General features: G+C 36.0%; 1 protein-coding gene across 1 annotated transcript in view; it reads right to left on the minus strand.

The window, feature by feature from the left end:
* The window catches only part of LOC306878263 (clathrin coat assembly protein AP180-like), a gene marked incomplete at its 5' end in the record, with an annotated part of 45,192 nt that overhangs the window by 9,774 nt on the left and 14,987 nt on the right, over positions 1-20,431 (minus strand). Inside the window, 14 exons of the mRNA XM_079430498.1 lie at positions 36-104; positions 352-432; positions 3,205-3,450; positions 4,692-4,772; positions 6,538-6,711; positions 7,790-7,890; positions 7,994-8,127; positions 9,542-9,601; positions 12,896-12,937; positions 13,043-13,149; positions 13,251-13,362; positions 13,673-13,766; positions 15,310-15,412; positions 15,626-15,701. Coding sequence (XP_079286624.1) covers positions 36-104; positions 352-432; positions 3,205-3,450; positions 4,692-4,772; positions 6,538-6,711; positions 7,790-7,890; positions 7,994-8,127; positions 9,542-9,601; positions 12,896-12,937; positions 13,043-13,149; positions 13,251-13,362; positions 13,673-13,766; positions 15,310-15,412; positions 15,626-15,701 — 1,480 coding nt within the window. The remainder of the gene's footprint in view (positions 1-35; positions 105-351; positions 433-3,204; positions 3,451-4,691; positions 4,773-6,537; positions 6,712-7,789; positions 7,891-7,993; positions 8,128-9,541; positions 9,602-12,895; positions 12,938-13,042; positions 13,150-13,250; positions 13,363-13,672; positions 13,767-15,309; positions 15,413-15,625; positions 15,702-20,431) is intronic.

The following is a 20,431-nucleotide window of genomic DNA, read 5'->3' on the forward strand; positions in this document are numbered from 1 at the left end:
AAACTTGCTCCATTTAGAGAGACAAGCAGACTCACCAGACAAGAGGTCACCAGTCACACTGGCCTCAGGCAAAGGTGAGGGCCCGCGTGAGACAGTGGGAAGATCTTTCACACCAAAGCAAAGCAGGAAGAGGAAGTGGAGGAGGAAACATAAGAGAAGAGAAATCAATAAGGAGCACAAGCATAGAAAGGACACAGAGTCGTGCTTTTGAGGGCGCAAACATGCACAAGTCCACGTTCTACTATGAGGACAAACCAAGACGGAGTGGGCCAAAAAACAGATGAGAAAGAAGAAAGATGAGACTAGAAAAGACAAGACATTCAACAGAACTACGGGAATCAACTCCTGTACCTGCACCAAATAGGTCTACATTAGGAGTGGTTGCTTTGGGCTCTGTGGAGAAGCTTTGCTCAGGCATAGAATCAAACATATCTATAAACAAGGACACATATGCGTTACGCTTTCAGTCAGTGCATATCAAGACAGCTTCAAGTGAGAGAGAGGAAATACCATTTAGATCTGAAAACATTTAGTTTTGCTTGCTTTTTTCCATAATCACTCTGAACTAGTAACACAAGAAACTACTCAGTCTACAAGTGTCAAATGCAAACCGCAGCATTCAGATTTGGTCAAAAACACCAGAAAATGATTGCAGGACAAATGTGGTCACTGCAAATCATGGATTTTGACAGATTGCAATGCAATTTTTGAGGCCAAATGTGAATCAGTGACATTGAACACCCCTCTTTATTTGCAAATATAGTATTATTATTACAATGTTATAGCAATATTTACAATTATAGCTATTATTTTACAAATATTTTAAATATGTACAATACCGTTCAAAACTTTGGGCATATATATATATATATATATATATATATATATGGGTAGAAATATACGGTATACAGTGCCCTCCATAAGTATTGGAACAGTAAAGACAAAATTGCTCTGTTGGCTGTGAAGTCAAGACATTTGCAAATATGATTAAAAGATGAATATGAGACAAAACTACAGAATGTTACATTTTATTATTAGCCGTTTCAACACATATATGTTTTACCAAATAAAAAGAACAGCGCTTTTAGAGTTCATCCCACTCATTGATGTGAGCATAAGTATTGGGACAGTTGAACATAAGGCAGATATAAAAGATTAAAAGCTATTATTTAGTTGCAGATCCCTTGCGCACAATCACAGCAGTGAGTCTGGGACCCATAGACATCACCAGACTCTTGGTCTCATCCTTTGAAATACTTTTCCCAGCCTTTAATGCAGCCAATTCCAATTGTTGCTTGATTTGGGGAGTTTCTGCCTTTTTCAATCGGATTTAAATCTGGAGATTGACTTGGGCAATCTAAGACTTTCCATTTCTTTGCCCTTATAAATTCCTTGACTGAACTGGCAGGGTGTTTTGGGTCATTGTCCTGATGCAATATGAAGCGCTTCCCAATGAATCTGGTGGCATTTTCTTGAATATTGGTAGGCAAGATGGTTTTGTACCCTTCCAGATTCATTCTGCTACTGTCATCATACATTAAGTCATCAGTAAAGTTGAGAGGGCCTGTTCCAGAGGCAGCCATGCATGCCCATGCCACGACATCACCTCCACCATGCTTTCCAGATGAGGCTGTATGCTTGGGATCATTTGCAGTTACCTTTTTTTCCTCCACATTTTTGCTTTCCCATCACTTAGATAAAGGTTCATCTTTGTCTCATCGGTCCATAAACACAGTTCCAAAACTCTTCTGGCTCACCTTTGTGCTTTTTTGCAAACTCTTAATCTTGCCTTTCTATTTTTGGTGCTGGTCAGAGGTTTGCATCTTACTGTGTAGCATCTGTAATTCTGTGTCAAAGTCTCCTGAGGACAGTAGATTGTCAGAGCATCACCCCAGCTTTCTGGAAGTTGTTGGTGATTTTACAGACATGTCTTTTAGGATTCGTTTTCACAGCTTTTATGATTTGTCTGTCATCAACTACTGTTGTTTTCTCAGCCGATCAGGTCGTTGTTGGTTGCTGGTGTCGCTGGTGGTTTCCAAACTCTTGATTTCTCCATGCCCTTTGTTTTTGCTAGAGCTCTGACTTCCTCTTTTCTTTTAGCATCCAAATTGCTTGCTTTTCTCTCAAAGTCAGCTCCCTCATCTTCATCCTGGTTTGTGTGTGTCATCATCAAATGCAAGATTCAGAATGCAGAAGTAATGGATATAACTGATACGACACATTCCCTTCTTTTAATATCTGAAGAATTAATGCAACAGGACACAGCTGATCACTTAGAAAGACCTGTGAGGCAACTGTTCAATACTTATGCTCACATCAGACAGAGGGATAAAACTCTAAAAGTGCTGAAATTCTTAGCTGGTAAAACATCTATGTGTTGAATCACCCAATAATAAAATGTAACATTCTGTAGTTTTGTCTCATATTCATCTTTTAATCATATTTGTAAATGTTTTGACTTCACAGCCAACAGAGCAATTTTGTCTTTACTGTTCCAATACTTTTGGAGGGCACTGTATATGTAATTCTATTATGCTCAAGGCAGCATTTTTTGGGGTCGAAAACACAGTAAAAAGTAAATTTGTGAAATATTATTACAATTTAAAAGAACTATTTTCTATTTTAATATATTATAAAATGTAATTTATTCCTGTGATGTCGAATCTCAGTTTTTGGCAGCCATTACTTCAGTCTTCAGTGTCATATGATCCTTCAGAAATCACTGTAAAATAATGATTTTAGTGCTCAAGAAACATTTCTTATTATCAATGTTGAAACAGTCACTTAATATTTTTGAGGAAAATGTGATTTTTTTCAAGATTCTTTGATTAGTAGAAAGAGGAATTTATTTGATATACACATTTTTTGCAACATTTTGCAACTTTACAGTCGCTTTTAATCAAGTTAATGCTTTCTTGCTGAATATTAATTTCTTTAAAACATTTTTTGAACAGAAGTGTCCAATTATATTTACATTTACAATTACAGCAATTTTACAGTATCATTGTATATTCTTCAGCACTGAAAAGGTGGTTAAGGCCATGATTCACAATCCAGAATGACCAAAACATAAAATATAAATCTAAATGAGAGGAATCAAACAAAAGAGAATCTTAATAATGTTGGGGAACTAGCTTAGCAAGTTAATATTGTCATAATGCAGAGTAAAGCAAGACAGAGGCAGAATTCCAGCAGAGACATTACCACTAAAGAGGTCTAGTGTTGGCGGAGCCACGGACTCAGTTGTAACGGATGTGGTTGTGGTAGTGGTGGTGGTGGTGGTGGCAGTAGCAGTGGGAGGAGAAGGGGTAGCTGGGGCCGATGTTGGCGAGATGTTCGGCTCGGTACTCGTAGGAGACGCTGCCGCAGCGACACTCTCTACCGGCTTCATGGCAAAGAGGTCCAGCTCTGGGGCAATGCTTGCACTCCCCTCGGATGGAGCCCAGGGGTCTTTATTGGGAAGGATTGGTGGGTGAAAATGGAATGGGGAAGGTTTGTTAAATAACAAAAACTACAAACAAAAAAAGAAAAGCTCATAACTTCAGAAACACTGAAGTCATAGAGAGAGAGGATGGATTTTACCTTCAAAAGCACACTTTAATAAGACACCATTAACCTAGTACTGCAACCATCATTAAAAACACTATAAATAAACATCCTAGAAAAAAACTAACAATGTAGTTTTCATTCTGTTTTGTATAATCATACATACCTCAGGATGCTCTATGTCTATAGAGAAATCATTAATCATAAAAAAGGAAATATAGGTGCAATAGGTTGCAGATTTTTAAGTCCTAGCAGTAATGTGGAAGCAGAGCTAAGTTAATGTTACAATAAAAGCACATATAAAGGTAAAAGTAAGTCTTTTCATGTTCTATGACAGTAGCTGCATTATGTAAATACAACCACTAAGCTTCTGCTCTTCAGACTTGATGAAAATAAAAGTTAAGGTTGTTAAAATGAATCACTGATACTGAAAATATACACTGGAAGGGAAATTAGAAGATTAATGTGTACAGCTGAATTATTAGTAAGGTTAACATAGCAGAAAGTAAAGGCAAAAATCATTTTCTTGAAAATATTCTGTCCTGTTTTCAAGTAAAACATCTAAACAACATCCTTAAAAGAAAATAAATTGAGAAGCAACTCGGCATACATCTTCAGAAAATATATCTTGAATTTTTTTTGTTCAAATATAATAAAATTTGAGTTTTAAGCTTAAAATCAAAAGAAAGAAAAAAACATGCTACAAAGTAAGAAAAATAAACAAGATAGATTCTCTGAAAGTCATATAATCAACAGTGTTGCTTTTAATGTTTTAAGGATGTATACTTTTTTTGTGTACATGTAAAACAAGACAAAAGCAATGAATAAAAATGATCTTTGCACTGTAAGGACATAAATTATTTTGCCTGCAGAGAACAGTGTGCTCAGGCAGCTCATGGACAAAATGATTTTGCTGTAACGTGTGGGCAAAAGCAGGATTTAATAACTCAAGCAATGCGAAAAAAAAAAAAATTGCATGCACTCTCGCTCACACACACACAGATTGCTGACCATAGCGGTTGTTGGATTTCATGTTTCCATTCAAGCACGCACCCATACACACAAACCTTTCATATCCATCCATAAATACACAAGCACACACAAATAAAAAGCAGCTTGGATCTTGTGTATGGATGAGCACCCACCAGATCCGGCACATGCATCGGCAGCAGCTGCAGGAGCCACACCCTCGCTCGGACCATCGCCTGGGGAGGGAGCAAACGCGTCTGGCCAGAACCAGACCAACAAAACCCAACAGAGAAAAAGAAACGGGGATGAAGAGGCGATAGAGAGAGAAAGATTTCAATGTCAGTGATTACAAGTGAACAGAAACACTCTATACGACCCAAACGGTGGTAAAATATACCAGTGTGGGCTGTATACAGTTGAATTCAGTGTGTCCACACACACACACACACACCGAAGGAAATGAGTCAGGCTGCGTGAAACTTCCTGTCAATACCGTCAGGACCAACAAGTGAGTAAAGTAAGTGTTTGGCTTTGACAGCATGGTTTCTGTTAGTTAAAGCCGAGGCAGTGATGAACATAGTGGAATATAATATTTCAAACCCCATGGAGACCTGCACAACCAGGTATGAATTCATTTATTTATTACCTGAGAGAAAAAAAAAACAGCTTGGGGTTGTTTAACTGCTGGTTGATTTAATTAGAGGAATATTAAATCAACAGACTGCATAGCTTTGTACGAAATGAGCCAACATCCTATATAACAGAATTATTTTGCATTTGAAAGAAATGCATTAATTCTGCATAATATTTCCAAGCAGTTTCACATTCATATGTCTAGGCTACAAATTATAGATTTGAATGGAAAACAAATTGTGGATAATTTATTTAGTGATCTGTGTCTGTAATGTTGTGTGTAATGATTATTGTATAGACATTACCAGCAGAGATATTATAGCTATTAGTTAACTCATACTAAAAAGAAAAAGAAATATATGCTAAAATAAAATATATTCAAATTGTTTTACTTTATTTTCAGTATTTCTCATTTTCATGTATATTTTCTAATTTCTCATTTTCATTTATATTTTATTTTAAGTAACATATATATGTTTCTTAAAATAAAACATATTAAAAATGTTTAACTTATTTTATTTTCAGCATTTCTCATTTTCATGAATTTAACTTCATGTACTAAAACACCTAAAACTAAAATTGCTATTAAAATCAGTAAAAACTGTACAGACATATTTAAAAAAAAAAAAACTTGTAATGGAAAATGTAATATATATATATATATATATAATAAATTATAACTATCTAATTTTAAATTAAATTTTAAAAATCTATTTAAAATTGTAATTCCATGCTCAATGTGTAATTAATTGGTTTTCTCCAAACAAAACATAAATGTTATATTTATATATTTATCCTGGCAGACTGAAACTTGAACTGGCCTGGGTTTACACATTTACAAGGCATCAAATTTGAGACACTTGCCATTGACCTTGTATAATCAAAGCTGAAATGGCTGCTGTAGGCAGCATAATTACTGAAAAACTTCCATGCTAGCAAGCTAATCTCAAGTGAACTAATCCTTAGCTTTATTAGTAGTTTGCTTCATAAAAAATTTATCAACTCAGCTGTATGGAAAGTCTGTTCTTTTCTCTTTTGGCATAAACCTTTCTGCTTATACTGTTGTCAAGAGCTTCTGGTGAATGAATAAATATATAACGGTCTACTGAACTTATTAGCTTTTACCTACATGATAGTAACTTCAGGTCACATATTGGAGAAGCTATGAAAGAAAGGGTAATTTAAGCTTGCCAATATGGCAAAGGGTGTTTACTTATATATGAAATTGACAAGTTACTGTACCTGATGAAGTACCATAATGTGTCAGCTAAGTGACTTCTAATAATACCATTATCAATCCATGTACACAAACCGACCAAACTGACTTCTAAACAACCCATGAAGTCCCATTCTTCCCTTATAGTTAAGCCTGGAGATGATCTGACTGACCTCCGAACAGATCCATGTCTGAAATGGTGACAGCGGGGGCAGGCACTGGCAGCGAGGCAGCGGCCGGGGCAGCGATGGCGTCAGCTGCTGGTTCGGTAGCAGAGGCTGCGGCGGCAGAGTCAGCCTCAGAGAGGGGCGCTTCAGAGCTAGCAGCGGCAGGAGCAGCCAGAGAGTCTGGAACCCCGCCACAGCCAAGCCACAACCAAACCACAGCATTGACAAAGACAGAGGAGGAGGAGACAGAGAGACAAGGAAGATGTGTAGACACAGGATGAAAGAAAGCTCAGAGTATTTTTGTGGAGAGATTTTAGCAAAATGACTTCATAAAGCTACAGCTGGATCAGAGGTGTGAAGATTCGGACAGTGAACAGTATGAGTGTCACGCCCATTCAAATTTTGAAATGATTTTCAAACAAAGCTTTTATGATTAAATTAAATAAAAAATAAGATAAGATAAAATAAATATGTTGATTTTTGCAGAGGTTTTGGGCAGAACCTGGATGTATTTGCAACCTGATAATCATTTTTACTCACCCTCACCAAGCAGATCTGAACCATTGCCAAAAAAGAGGAGTGAGAAAGAGAAGAAGAAGAGCATGTTAGATGAAAACAGATGTTTGATCTGTTCCTGGATCAGCTGATTTTTACAGTACTTGGATAATTTTTCTTTCTAAAGAAGCTGCAGCTTAAAACTGGGACTTGACAAGCTTGGGCAGAAAAGCAGAGAGACGGAACATTTCCCATTAGTCTGTCATTATAACTCATTAGAGTGCCCACTCAATATTTATTCCCCTAATTGGCCTAATTTGGGTAGAACATGTTATCTGCATTTTCGCTAAATGGATTAACTAGTATATAATGGTGATATAAATCATAAACACATGAATAACAACCTAAACCTCCAGCTTTTTACTCTCTATAACAAGGGTCACCAAACTTGTTCCTGGAGGGCCGGTGTCCTGCAGAGTTTAGCTCCAACCCTATTCAAACACACCTGAACCAGCTAATCAAGGTCTTGCTTGGAAACTTCAAGGCAGGTGTGTTGAGGCAAGTTGGAGCTAAACTCTGCAAGCTAAACTCGGCAAGTTGGAGCTAACCCTCCAGGACCGAGTGTGGTGACCCCTGCTCTATAACAATAAATGTTGGGATTTTTTACACACTTTTAACCTGAAATGTGATCACTTGACCAGACCAGATAAAACCATATTAAAGAATGTAATAAAACAACCCAACAACCCTCTACAAAACATACTAAATGACACCAGCTCACCTCCCCATGATGCTGTGGGACCCGCTGATGCCCCTGTAGTTGGAGCCAACAGATCAAAATCCACTAGATCATTAAAGCCGCTGCTGTAGAGAGAAAAAGACAAGAGAGAGTGATGCATCTATAGCATTTCAAGGATGCTTGTGTTTTATGTATGATGAGACATTTTTATACATTTGTTGATCTTACTTGATGGTGGTTGTAGCTGGTGCTGCTTTTGCAGGCTCTGCTGCAGCGATCTCAGTAACCACAGCTGCTGCAGCGGTGGGCTCCGCACTTTTTGCAGGGGTACCAGCAGGTGTTCCATTATTTGTTGGAGATCCCTTCCATATGTGTCATGTTGGATTTACAGCACCATATATTAAATTTAATACACAATAACATGAATAACGTCTTATATTGCTGTATAATACTAAGCAGATTAATATAAGCTACTGTTCAAATGTTGGATGTCAGTAAGATTTTTATGTGAAATAAATTCATATTTTTATTTAGCAGGGATGCATTAAAGTGATCAAAAGTGACAGTAAAGATAATTGTATTATAAGATGTTTCTGTTTCAAATAAATGTGAACTTTCACAGAATCCTGTGAACATCATGTCTTCCACAAAAAATATTAAGCTGCACATTTTTGTTTTCTACATGGATAATAATAGGAAATGTTTCTTGAGCAATAAATCAGCATATTTCTGATGTGACACTGAAGACTGGAGTCATGGCTGATGAAAATTCAGCTTTGTCACACAGGAATAAATCACATCTTAAAATATATTATATTTCACAATATTACTCTTTTTACTGTAGTTTCTTTGTGAGCATAAGAGACTGTAAAGAAATTCCCCAAATTGTCTTACCAACCCCAAACCTCTGATCTATAGTGTAATACTACATAATTACATTTAAAAATATATAGTTTTATTCATTACTCACCTTAGTCGGTGACCTAGTGATAGAAAATGTAAAGAAAATATAAGAAAATAACTTTCACAAAACATCATACCCAAAAGGTTAAATGATGGAATTATAATAATTCATGACATGAAGAAACATTTTCAAACAGCAGGCAGGTAAACAAGGCATTGTTAATGAAAATAAAATATTTAATATTTCTCTGCTACTTCTTATTTTATTTTGTAGAAAATATAAACAATTCCAAAATATCCCCCTCCTCCAGGCATGCATTGGGGAATATGGAGTATTCAGTTGCAATACAAATATGCACATGACACTGAAATTCATACTGAGAAATCGATCAATTCATACTGAGAAATCGATCAATTCATACTGAGAAATCGATCAATTCATACTGAGAAATCAATCAATTCTGGGCTGGCACTGTTAGTATGTTAAGTTCAGTCTGGTTCAGTTTGTACAGAGTGAACTTAATTATAAAGCTAGACTAAAACTAATTCATTCTATAGAGAGAGGGAACTGCAGAATTTTAAAATGCTGAAACTTTAAATTAAAGTTCAACCATCAGTCTATAGAACTTTGAACACCACAATGACGACAACATCACCATTACAGTACGAAAATATAATCATGTCTACATACAAGTTAATTTTGTAGAAATACTTACTCATCACTGTTAACACAAGGAAAGGAGGACCAATATTACTTTTTGTAATAAAAGTAGTTATTTTATTAACAGTAAAAAGGCTTTGTTTGTTGAGATAAAGCAGAGACTCGTTTATTTCAGTACTTCATGTTATTCAAAGGAATTAAAGCACTTACACTTTCTTCCCCTCAAGTGTGTTGAGATGTGTCTCCAGAGATTCCAGAAGACTCTCAGGGGCCTACAAAGCCACAAAACAATGCATTGTTAATAGTGACCTACCACTAAGGACACAATGTTTGAGACTGCAAAACAAAAAAAGACAAAGTCAAGCTGCTAACACTAAATGAAGACAAGTAGAGGACAAAATGTACTACAAAATTACTATAACACTTTTTAAGTAAGACAGTAATTGTATACAAGCAATAGACATGTAGACTTTTTAAGTAAGGTTTACACTGGTTGGTATGCAGAGCACAATGCTTTAGTGCACAGCCCCATGTGGGGCCCACAATGTACTGCAGCATGCTCACTCATGCATTCAGGCACAACAGAAAGATTCAGAGCACATTATTTGTTAGACATCCCACATAATCGCAGGTGGGGGTGTATCTCATGGGTAAAAATGTCATGCAGTTACAGCTAAATAGGCCAAAAAATCACATAAATTAAAATAATATGGACCATTTCTGTGGTTAATTCATGAATAACATCTATATAAAAGCCTTTGGCCAAGGGCAATATGATATGATGAGCTGTAATACGTAATCCACAGACCATTTATTGATTGTTTAGGTCTAGCCAAAATACACACATCTAACATACATGATATGACATCTGATGCCACAAAACCTTTACAATTCTGAAATTCATCTTGAAAATGAAATACATTTGATCAGGTCTGCAATCATATCATTATTAATATCACAAAATCAACTATACTTATTTACATTTACATTTATGCATTTAGCAGACGCTTTTATCCAAAGCGACTTACATTGCTTTCAAGTTACAGTTTTTACATTTTATCAGCTCTTATCTGTTCTTATGTACATATAGAGTGGATTGCCTTGTCGAATTTGATGATATATGTCTGTAGCAGTTTACATAACAAAATGCATTCTAGAATATGAAGTAATTTTGGCAACAACAGAATAAGTCTGCAGAATGTTTAAGCAATTCTGTGTAAAATAGAGCAAGATGGCGTGTTTGACCAATCAGAATAGAGTATTCCAAAGTATGATTAATATATGCTTAATATATGCTGTTCATCAAAATAATGTATGCTATTTCACACAGTAATACCAGCAGTGTCAGCTAAACCAATCCTTCAGGGCAGCACTCTCAGACAAGTATACTGGCGCTCCAGCGGACAGATTAGCGATTTGAGAAGCATCTCTGAGGACTGAGGATTGAGCTGACGTGCTGGTCAAATACACCAGTCCTCTAACCTCAGGCATACCCTCAATATCACTCACCCCCCCTTTCCCATTCTCGGTCTCTCATACACAAAGTCACACACTGTCATACACATTTACAAAGGTATAATGAAGATTAATTTGCATTCAATTAATCCATTAATTACCCTGTAGTGATCTTTAATTAATGGGTTAAACACAAATGTGTGCGGTTAAGAACCTAATGACCTAAGAACCTTAAGACTCTAATGCTGTGTCTCTTTAGCTCTTGTAAGAGTTTTTTGTTGTGACACAAATGCTTAACTGAATAATGCATGAGTGTTAAAAACATTTCTTTTGATTACTAAGTGCAGTGGGAATGGGAGACTTTTCTCAAACTCATATCTTCACACTCAGTGTTAAAAACAAATTAACAGTCTGCAAATTAAAATTCTGTTTGGGTATGTATATTGTGATTGCATGCACAACTGATCATGTAAGAAGCTTTAAACAGGGGCTAAGGGAATATCTAAATTGTGTGTGAACATTAATACACCCTGTAAAAATTAATCAACTTTCTTGAGCTATACAGCTGTGCATCCCAGGCCAAAACCCAATTACAACCACTTCCAAATCCAGAACCCAGGCAGTCATGCACGTCTCCCTCCAGCATGTCCTGAAAGCCGCCGTTGATCCAGAATATCTGAAGGCAACAATCCTGCCCTAACATCGCACACAGCATGCTTTCAGAGCATGCCTCCCCCATTTCTGCCAGCATGAAAACCCTCCTAATCTCATAACAGAGCTTCCACAATCATAAAACCATTAGAAGGTTATGTTTTATAGAGCCTGATTAACAGTGTTGCTGTTTTCCATGAATAGGGTGCAAAACAAGAAACTGAAACTATTTAAAAAAATTAAGTCACTACGTCTTTCTCAATAAATGGTAAGGTGGTTATATTTTAGGTCAAAAATGTTTTTCTTGATTTTTCAGGTTACAGTGTTGAAAGCTTGACAGAAGCAGTCAACAAAACCGCATTTGTAAAAAAAAATAATAATAATTTTTTATTCTGCTGTAAGAAAGGGTTCAAAATATTGCTTCTTGGGAGTCAAATTTGAACAATATTTGAAAAAAAAATGGGAAAAGACTATAAAAATAAAAATAAATGCTGTATGAAAGGTTTGCACACTTCATAGGCGTCAAATTTACAAAATCACATTTTTTTGGAATACGGTGAAAATAACAAAAAACGTTTGTGCACAAAAAGCCAAAATGACCAAAATCATAATAGCTCTTATAAAGGAAAAACATGCAATTTGTGCCTGTAATGCTTTTTTTTTTTAAAAAAGTCATATAACATTTTTTTTTTCATATTTTGCTAATCTAAAATGGAGCCATCACTCTTAAATGTCAGTTAAAAACTCCATTAGAGAGAAATTTACTTAAATTCCCCAAATTGTCAGACGTCTTTAAATAGTTTCTATGCAAATTGCTTTATTTGACATGTTACAGGGGTCTTAATGATTATGGAAACTCTATTCTTGGCGATTCTTCAGCATTACTGAGATGCAAATGTGACTGCAGCTTGAGCTCTTGTCTCAGACAGCAAGCATCGCTGCTCCTCCGATCATGATCCTTCAGTTGCATCCAAGTTCACTCTAAAATGAGATTTTGTGTGCAGTTTATTTGATGAGTGCTAATGAGGATTGACTTTTGCTGTCTCCTGAGCTGCAGAAATCTCCAAAGTGGAAAGCTCCACAGGCTACTCACACTCTCAGCCTGTGTGATCAATCTGCACCGCTGAAATAAGAAGACAGGTACAGAATCTGTCAATCAGCCTGAGGGGACGGGACAGAATGGATCCATGGAACTCGTCCCATCTGACAAATGCCCCATCATGAGAGATAAATGACCTTGTATATGTAGCACATGGATGTCTGTGACTGGCTCAATGGCCAGGGAAAGGTAACAACCTCTCAATTTTGCTAAACCAGCTGGGATTAGAGGGCTACGACACATGCAACACATATTAAAACAACACCAAAACACAGACATGCACTGTTAGTACTGATGTGGAGAGTGTCGGCATCATGATGAATGGAAAAAGGCAGAAAATGCTGTTTTAAAAGAGCCTTACCTGCGTGAGTTCAGGAATATCGTTTTTGTCAATTCCCACTTGCTGTTGAAAGACAACGTGAGAATTTATTACATAACCTTAAACCACAAATGCAATTTTCAGTGAACATTTTATAATTAAAGCAAACATCTAAAACACATTATTTACCTCAGCAATTTTGAGGAACTCTGAGACTCTGGTCATTCGTGTCAAGAACCTTTTATAGATTTCCAACGCGTCTTTGCATTGTCCTTTCTTCATGTGGAAAAATTTCTCTAAAATTAAACAAGGAAATCACAGTCAATCATATAGTTGTGCCAAATCTTGCAGATGTAAAACCACCGTCTTTGAAATATCAAAACTTTGCGAGACTTGCCTAAGAGATTAATGATGCCATCATTGTAGCAGGCGTACAACTTGATCAGATCCTTGAAAAGCAACAGGAAGGCAGCGTTGATCACCCCGTTGACAAGATCTTTTGGATGAACCTGAAACAACAAAAGCAAGAGAATGAGAGGCAAGTCAAAGAAACTAATGTTTCTATGAGCTGTAAATATATTTCTTCACCAGCTGTCAAAATGAACTAGCTACCTTACTGCACCAAAAGCTTTACTGAACATAAAGTGTAGATTCTGCTGTTTTTCAAATTCTGAAAACATCATTTAAATGTCAGTATGTGACAGATTCGTATCTTGCAAGAGTGTATCCTAACTAGTCATGATGCTTGTTAAGTTTGAAGCCTGTGTAAAAGCATCAGGTGTTAATACAGCCTGTGATAGTGACAGGAAGCAGACTCACTTCAAACTCCAGCAGAGCATCGATCTGACTCTGCAGAGTGGGCATGCCTTTCAAGAGCTTGTCTGTAGACATTGTTCTCATCACACCATCAGCACTGAATAAGACACACATTCACATGACATTCATTTCAAATAATATATGTAAGAGAACATAATCCAAAGAATAACACTTCTTGGGTTTTTATCAAACATAAATGTTACAATCATGTGTTCAGCATATTAACGCATATTGAAAGCTGAAATAAAATGCTTCTGGGAATTTTACATCTCATGATAAATACCTTTAAACCTTAATTTGTTACACTGTAGGACCATTTAAAATAAGCTAGTGAAAATTGTAAAAAAAAAAAAAAGTAAATGAAACAGTAATGAATGCATCTAGAATTTCGCATCTGTCTGCATTTCAATTTGAAATCTTAATTAATAAAGTTCTTCAACATGTTTGATATTAACTACCTATATACTGTATAATAATATAGCAGAAATAAATGATTCTGCCAAATATGTTGGAGTCATTTTGGGGAGTATCACATACTGTACGTAAATAACGTATGCAACTTATGTACGCGGATACGTTGTTCACGCTGCTTACGCTTCGATCTGAAAGTAAACAATGTATCCGCGTACATTCGTTGTTTACGTATCTGATACTCTCCAAAATGGCGCCAGGATGACACGGAGGAGATGATTTGTTGAATAAAGTCTATTTTTGTTTTCTTTGAGCACAAAAAGTATTCTCAGAGCTTCGTAAAACTACGGTTGAAGCCCTGATGTCACATGGATTATTTTAACAAACTACGTTTCTGGATCTTGATCATGTTAGGATCCTTGCTGTCTATGAGAAGGTCAGAGATCTCTCGGAATTAATCAAAAATATCTTAATTTGTGCTCCGAAGATGAACGAAGGTCTTATAGGTTTGGAACGACATGAGCGTGAGTAATTAATGACAGAATTTTCTTTTTTGGGTGAACTATCCCTTTAATGCCCATTAACACCAAGAATGATAACTAGAAAGATATCGAGAACTAATGAGAACTATAAAGACAGCTATTTTAGCGTACATGCCAATGCATGATCACGTTCTGTCATGTGCTGCAGTTCTGTCATATTCGGTTTTAAATGCTTAAGTTCTTTAAAGCAGAATGGATTCTGATTGGCTGTCAATATTTTTATCCTTATCACCAAATTCTGAAAGTAATTCCAATGAGTCGACATCTTTCCACTGTGCCGTTATCATTACAGTTGCGGTGTGCACTCTTGTCACTCTACTATTCTGTTTGAGTTTTTAGCCGTGAACTGTCATGTTCAGGGTGTCTAAGCAAGCTAAATCAGCCAATTTATGTGTTGTAGCTCCTTCATTGTGCCTGCAATGAGACCTTGGTTGCAAACATACAGTAGGCGGCCTGTGAGTAATGTCCCATTTTACTTAACTAAGGTCTTGCACACAGCATTGCCCAGGGAGCAGGAAACTTGGTGAATATAACTGCTTTTTTACAGCAGCAACACTTTTCAGGGACTAGAGGTTGTCCTTGATTTCCCAGCATCCCACTCAAATCTGTTATTGCTCGGTAGCGTTCCAATGCACTAGGCACACTTGTTAACTCAGGGTACAGCCGTGTAGCAGAGGACTCATTTACCCTTTCTTCACACGCCCAAAGTCGAAAGCCATCTGTCTGTAGGCAAACGCCTTCTCGTTCAGATACCTGCTGTAGCGTCTGATAAACGTTGACATGTCGTAACCTGAAAGTACAAGCATTTATAAATACAAACAACTGATAATATTTTATATTAGACTAATTCAAATGACAACAAAGTTGACAAAATAAGAATTCTCAACAGCTAATTTAAGAACTGTGCATTTAATTATAGCTTGCATAACTTTTCACAGTGATTTTTTGTCAAACAAGAAGATTTTGATCAGCAACTAAATTCACTGCATGCAATAAAACTTACCATGAGAACCAGTTTTGTCCAAAAAATTACTAAGATTGAATAGGGTGTTCCTGGAGGCCAGGTACTGGATGAACCTCTGAAGAAAAAAAAAAGTCATCTTTTTCATGTGCATTAATTATTATCATTTGGAATATGGAATAATTCAGTTGTTGTTTTTCACAATACGAAAGACTACAATTTCAGTAGTGTCCTTAATAAATAAATAAATAAATATAAAATAAATAAATAAAAAATGTCCAAAAGCAACTGACAGAGATAGAGTGATAATAAGAAGAAAGGCATAAGAAATACAGAACTGTAGGCCTACATGAAAAACGCTCTTCAGTGAAGAAAAAAAATCATTTCTACAAACCCCATATCACCATCTAATGACTAATAACTCAGAACTCACATTAAAGCTCTGAGTGGGAGTGAATGCAAATATGGAAATAATAGCAGAGGTTTTATCAAGAAAAAAACAGAACACTGAATACAGCCTGAATTTGCAAACAAATTTATGCATCTTAACACATTAAATAAAAAACTGTAGGCAAACAAGACAAGGAAAAACAGAAATGAGCAATGAAAAGGAAATGTACTGAAAATATTAACTAAAAATAATTGGATAGAACATGCAGCATGATTCTATGTACAATATAAAGTAAAAAATTAAAGTATATTTGTATAAGATGACATATTTTTCAGAGAATATGCGCTGATTTTATTTCTTAGCCCATTGTCAATTTTATTCTTGTAATATATATGAATATAATATCGGCACCCTTGGTAAATATGATCAAAGAAGGCTGTGGCTCCTTTTGATCTTTTATTTAAAAAAAAATCTAACCTTTCATTGGATAATAAGAATTTAAAATGGGGGGAAATATCATTATGAAATAAATGTTTGTCTCTAATACACATTGGCCACAATTAACGGCACCCTTTTATTCAATACTTTTTGAAACCTCCATTTGCCAGTTTAACAGCTCTAAATTTTCTCCTATAATGCCTGATGAAGTTAGAGAACACCTGAGAAGAGATCAGAGACCATTCCTTCATCAAGAATCTCTCCAGATCCTTCAGATTAACAGCTCCATGTTGGTGCTTCTTCTCTTCAGTTCATCTAACTCATTTTCTACAGGGTTCAGGTCAGAGGACTGGAATGGCCATAGCAGAAGCTTGGTTTTGTGCTCAGTGACCCATTTTTGTGTTGTTTTTGAAGTTTGTGTTTGGATTATTGTACGGTTGGAAGATCCAAACATGGCCTATTATAAGATTTCTAACAGGGTCAGTCACTTATTGATTTTTTTATCTGTTGGTATTTGATATAATCCATGATGCCATGTGTCTAAACATGATGTCCAGGACCTCCAGCAGAAATATAGACCCACAACATCAAAAATACAGCAGTATATTTCATTGTACACATGGGGTACTTTTTATCCCTGTGTTAACCAAACCCATCTTGAGTGTTTGCTGCTAAAAAGCTAATTTTTTAGTTTCATCTGACCATAGAAGCCAGTCTAATTTGAAGTTCCAGTCGTGTCTGATAACCAAATATGCTGGAGTTTGTTTTTGGATGAACTAGGAGAATTTTTCTTGAAACCCTCCCACAACATGTGGTGATGTAGGTGCTGTTTGACAATTTTTTTTCAGGTTTTCTGACCCCAAGACTCAACTATGTTCTGCAATTCTCCAGCTGTGGTCCTTGGAGAGTCTTTAGCCACTCAAATTCTCCTCCTCACCGTGCATTAGGACAATATAGACACAAGTCCTCTTCCAGGCAGTCTAGTAACATTTATGTTGATTGGAAATTAGGACTGTGCAATTAATCGCATGCGATTCTCATGCGCATCTCGTCAGTAAAGCCGGATCCGTGATTGGCGGTAAATCTCCATCACCTGTTTTCAGATGGAGCGGCAGTTAATACACAGACCCGTAGTTCGCTGACAAGCTAGGCTCTGTGTATTAACTGCCGCTCCATCTGAAAACAGGTGATGGAGATTTACCGCCAATCATGGAGCCGGCTTTACTGACGAGATGCGCATTAGAATCGCATGCGATTAATTGCACAGCCCTATTGGAAATTCGTAATTATTGCCCTGATGTTGGAAATGGGAATTTTCACTGCTCAAGCTCTTTTCTTCAAGCCACTTCACTAATTTGTGAAGCTCAATTATCTTTTGCTGCACATCAGAAATATATTTGTTGGTTTTTCTCATTGTGATGGATGATTAAGGGAATTTGGGCTTTGTTTTCCCTCCTATTTATATTTCTGTGAAACAGGAAGCCATGGCTGGATAATTTCATAATCACCCTGGAGTGCTCAAAATTGTAAATATGAATGGGAATATACTTCAGAGATATTTTACTCATTATAATTTCTAGGGGTGCCAATAATTGTGTCCAACGTTTATTTGAGAAAAAACAATTATTTAATGATTTTTTATTTTTTTTATAAAATATATATATACAGTATATATATATATATTCATATACATTTTTATGCTCAAGCAAGAAAAAAAAATCACCAAAGAGGTAAGGGGTAAGGTAAGGTAAGGTAGAGGGCTTAATTTTAGATATATCTACACATATCTACAGGAAGCCTTATTATGTAAAGCAATTTTTTTTTTCCAAAAATTAGTTTCATGATTAGATGTTTTACTTGAAATACTGATGAAAGAAACTGATTTATTGCATATTTAGTTCATGAATTCTAGAAAAAAATATTAAGGTGTATTATTTTATTTACTTGTGAATGATCTTTTCAAAGTGTGTTTTGCAAACCTATCCCAGCATTACATCATCTCTGCTGTGCCTGATGTGTCAGCTGATCAATACAGAGGCTTGTGAGGAGATGAAGCAATGTATAATGTCCCTAACACTTTTAATCATCTAGGTCAGACGACTAACTTTTCAAATATTCATTTATCAGGGTAAATACTTCCCTTGTGTATGTGACCTGTAGAGACACATAGCCTGATGTTATAGAACACATATCCTTCAGACTTTTTCCTCCAGAGTGAGAGTATAACAGTCTAATCACTTTCTGTCTGACTATCAAGCTACACCTGTCTCTCCTCACTTCATATCCACAATAACGAATTAAACATTAGGGGGAGGATTATCAAGCAGCACTTCTGTCCCCTCAGACAAAGCAGTCTGGCAGGTCACATTCATAATCAAATAGCTCTCTTTAATTAGAATATTGGAAAGTGAGCTCATCTACTATATATTATTGTTATGACATTTTCCCTCATTGCACATTCAGCAGAATGGAAGGCAATGATTTTAGAAGTAATCAACACTCTGTATAATATCACATGCATATGGGACCATCACTTTTAGCCATGGATGATTTTATAGACCCCTCTTACTCAAAACTAAACATCACAAGACGAACAAATCAGTCTCTTTCTGTTTAAATGCTAACCTATTGATTAAATTAAAGTAAATTAATCACTAGATCAGCATTGGTGATCTAAAATCCCAGAGCAACTAAGTTAATTTAATAATTTTGAAAGAAATTAATATTTTTACTCAGCAAAGAATTGATCCAAAATGATAGTAAAGACTTCTACACTGTTAAAAAGATTTCCATTTCAAATAAATGTGATTGTTTTGAACTCAAAGAATCCTGAAAAAAAACATTGATACTAATTTTCTTGAGCACCAAATAAGCATATCAGAATGAATTCTGAAGGATCATGTGAGACCGATGGCTGGAGTAATGGCTGCTGAAAATTCAGATTTGCCATCATATAAACAATTATCATTAAAAAACACTTTAATTTTTTTTTTTTTTAAGCAGACTTCATCAAAAACAATTAAAAAATATTACTGGCCTGTAACCTTTTGTATTGTAGTATATATATATATATATATATATATATATATATATATAAAATATTAGATTGTTCAATTAATTGGGCAAGAATTTGCCATTCCATGATGTCACAACTAGCATGTCCTTGTGCACACCTCTATATCTGTCCCTGACACTGTGACGCCTATTCACACTCAACCCATATACACGTAGCTTCATATTTATTCAATTATCCTTTGAAGCTGCACCTCTCCATCTCTGAATTCTATCAGTTCCTCTCAAGCTCTCAGTTCCTTCTTCACCCTCCCTCATTTTATCATCCATTCTTCTCGCTCTTTATCTCATTCTGCCTTCCACTGCCATCTGCCTTTTCACTCTCCGATGTCTCTGTCACTGCACAGCGCCAGCCTTGATTGAAAGAGTAAACTGCACATTCAAAAAGAGATAGAGGGAGAGAGGGCTGGAGCATCTGCCCGCCTGTCTGTCTCTGCTCCTATTGTGAATCTGATGGGTGTGATAACGGTTATAAGAGGAAGCGAGAGGGCTCTGAGTGCAATAGGTGGTCAGCTGTCTTCATAAATGTTTGTTGCACTGTTAGGTTTAAACAACACTGTTGATGTAGGATGCAGACATTTGCGACCCAAGCCAGAATCAGTTAGAAAAAACACTTTTCCAAACCACTTTTTAAATTGCATTATTGAGCCATTTAATAAATTCTGAGCTGAAATGGGAATTATGTGCCAGGTCGGTACAGTAATTTTCACAAACAACAAAAGTGACTGCTTTCAGCTTTTACATTTTTGCCCCCTGTCCAATGAACATTAACTACCATTTAAAAGTTTTGAAAGAAATTTGGGTAATAAATAGTTAAAATAAACTAATAAAACATTTATTCAATCTTAGTGTCACATGTATGTTCCTGTTAAGTTTCCTGTTTGCCCTTTTTTGGTTTGTTTCCTGTTCCATGGTTTTTATTTAATCACTCCACCTATTTCTGTTCT

Source organism: Barbus barbus (genome assembly GCF_936440315.1).
Source record: "Barbus barbus genome assembly, chromosome: 12".
NCBI classification, from domain to species: Eukaryota; Metazoa; Chordata; class Actinopteri; order Cypriniformes; family Cyprinidae; genus Barbus; species Barbus barbus.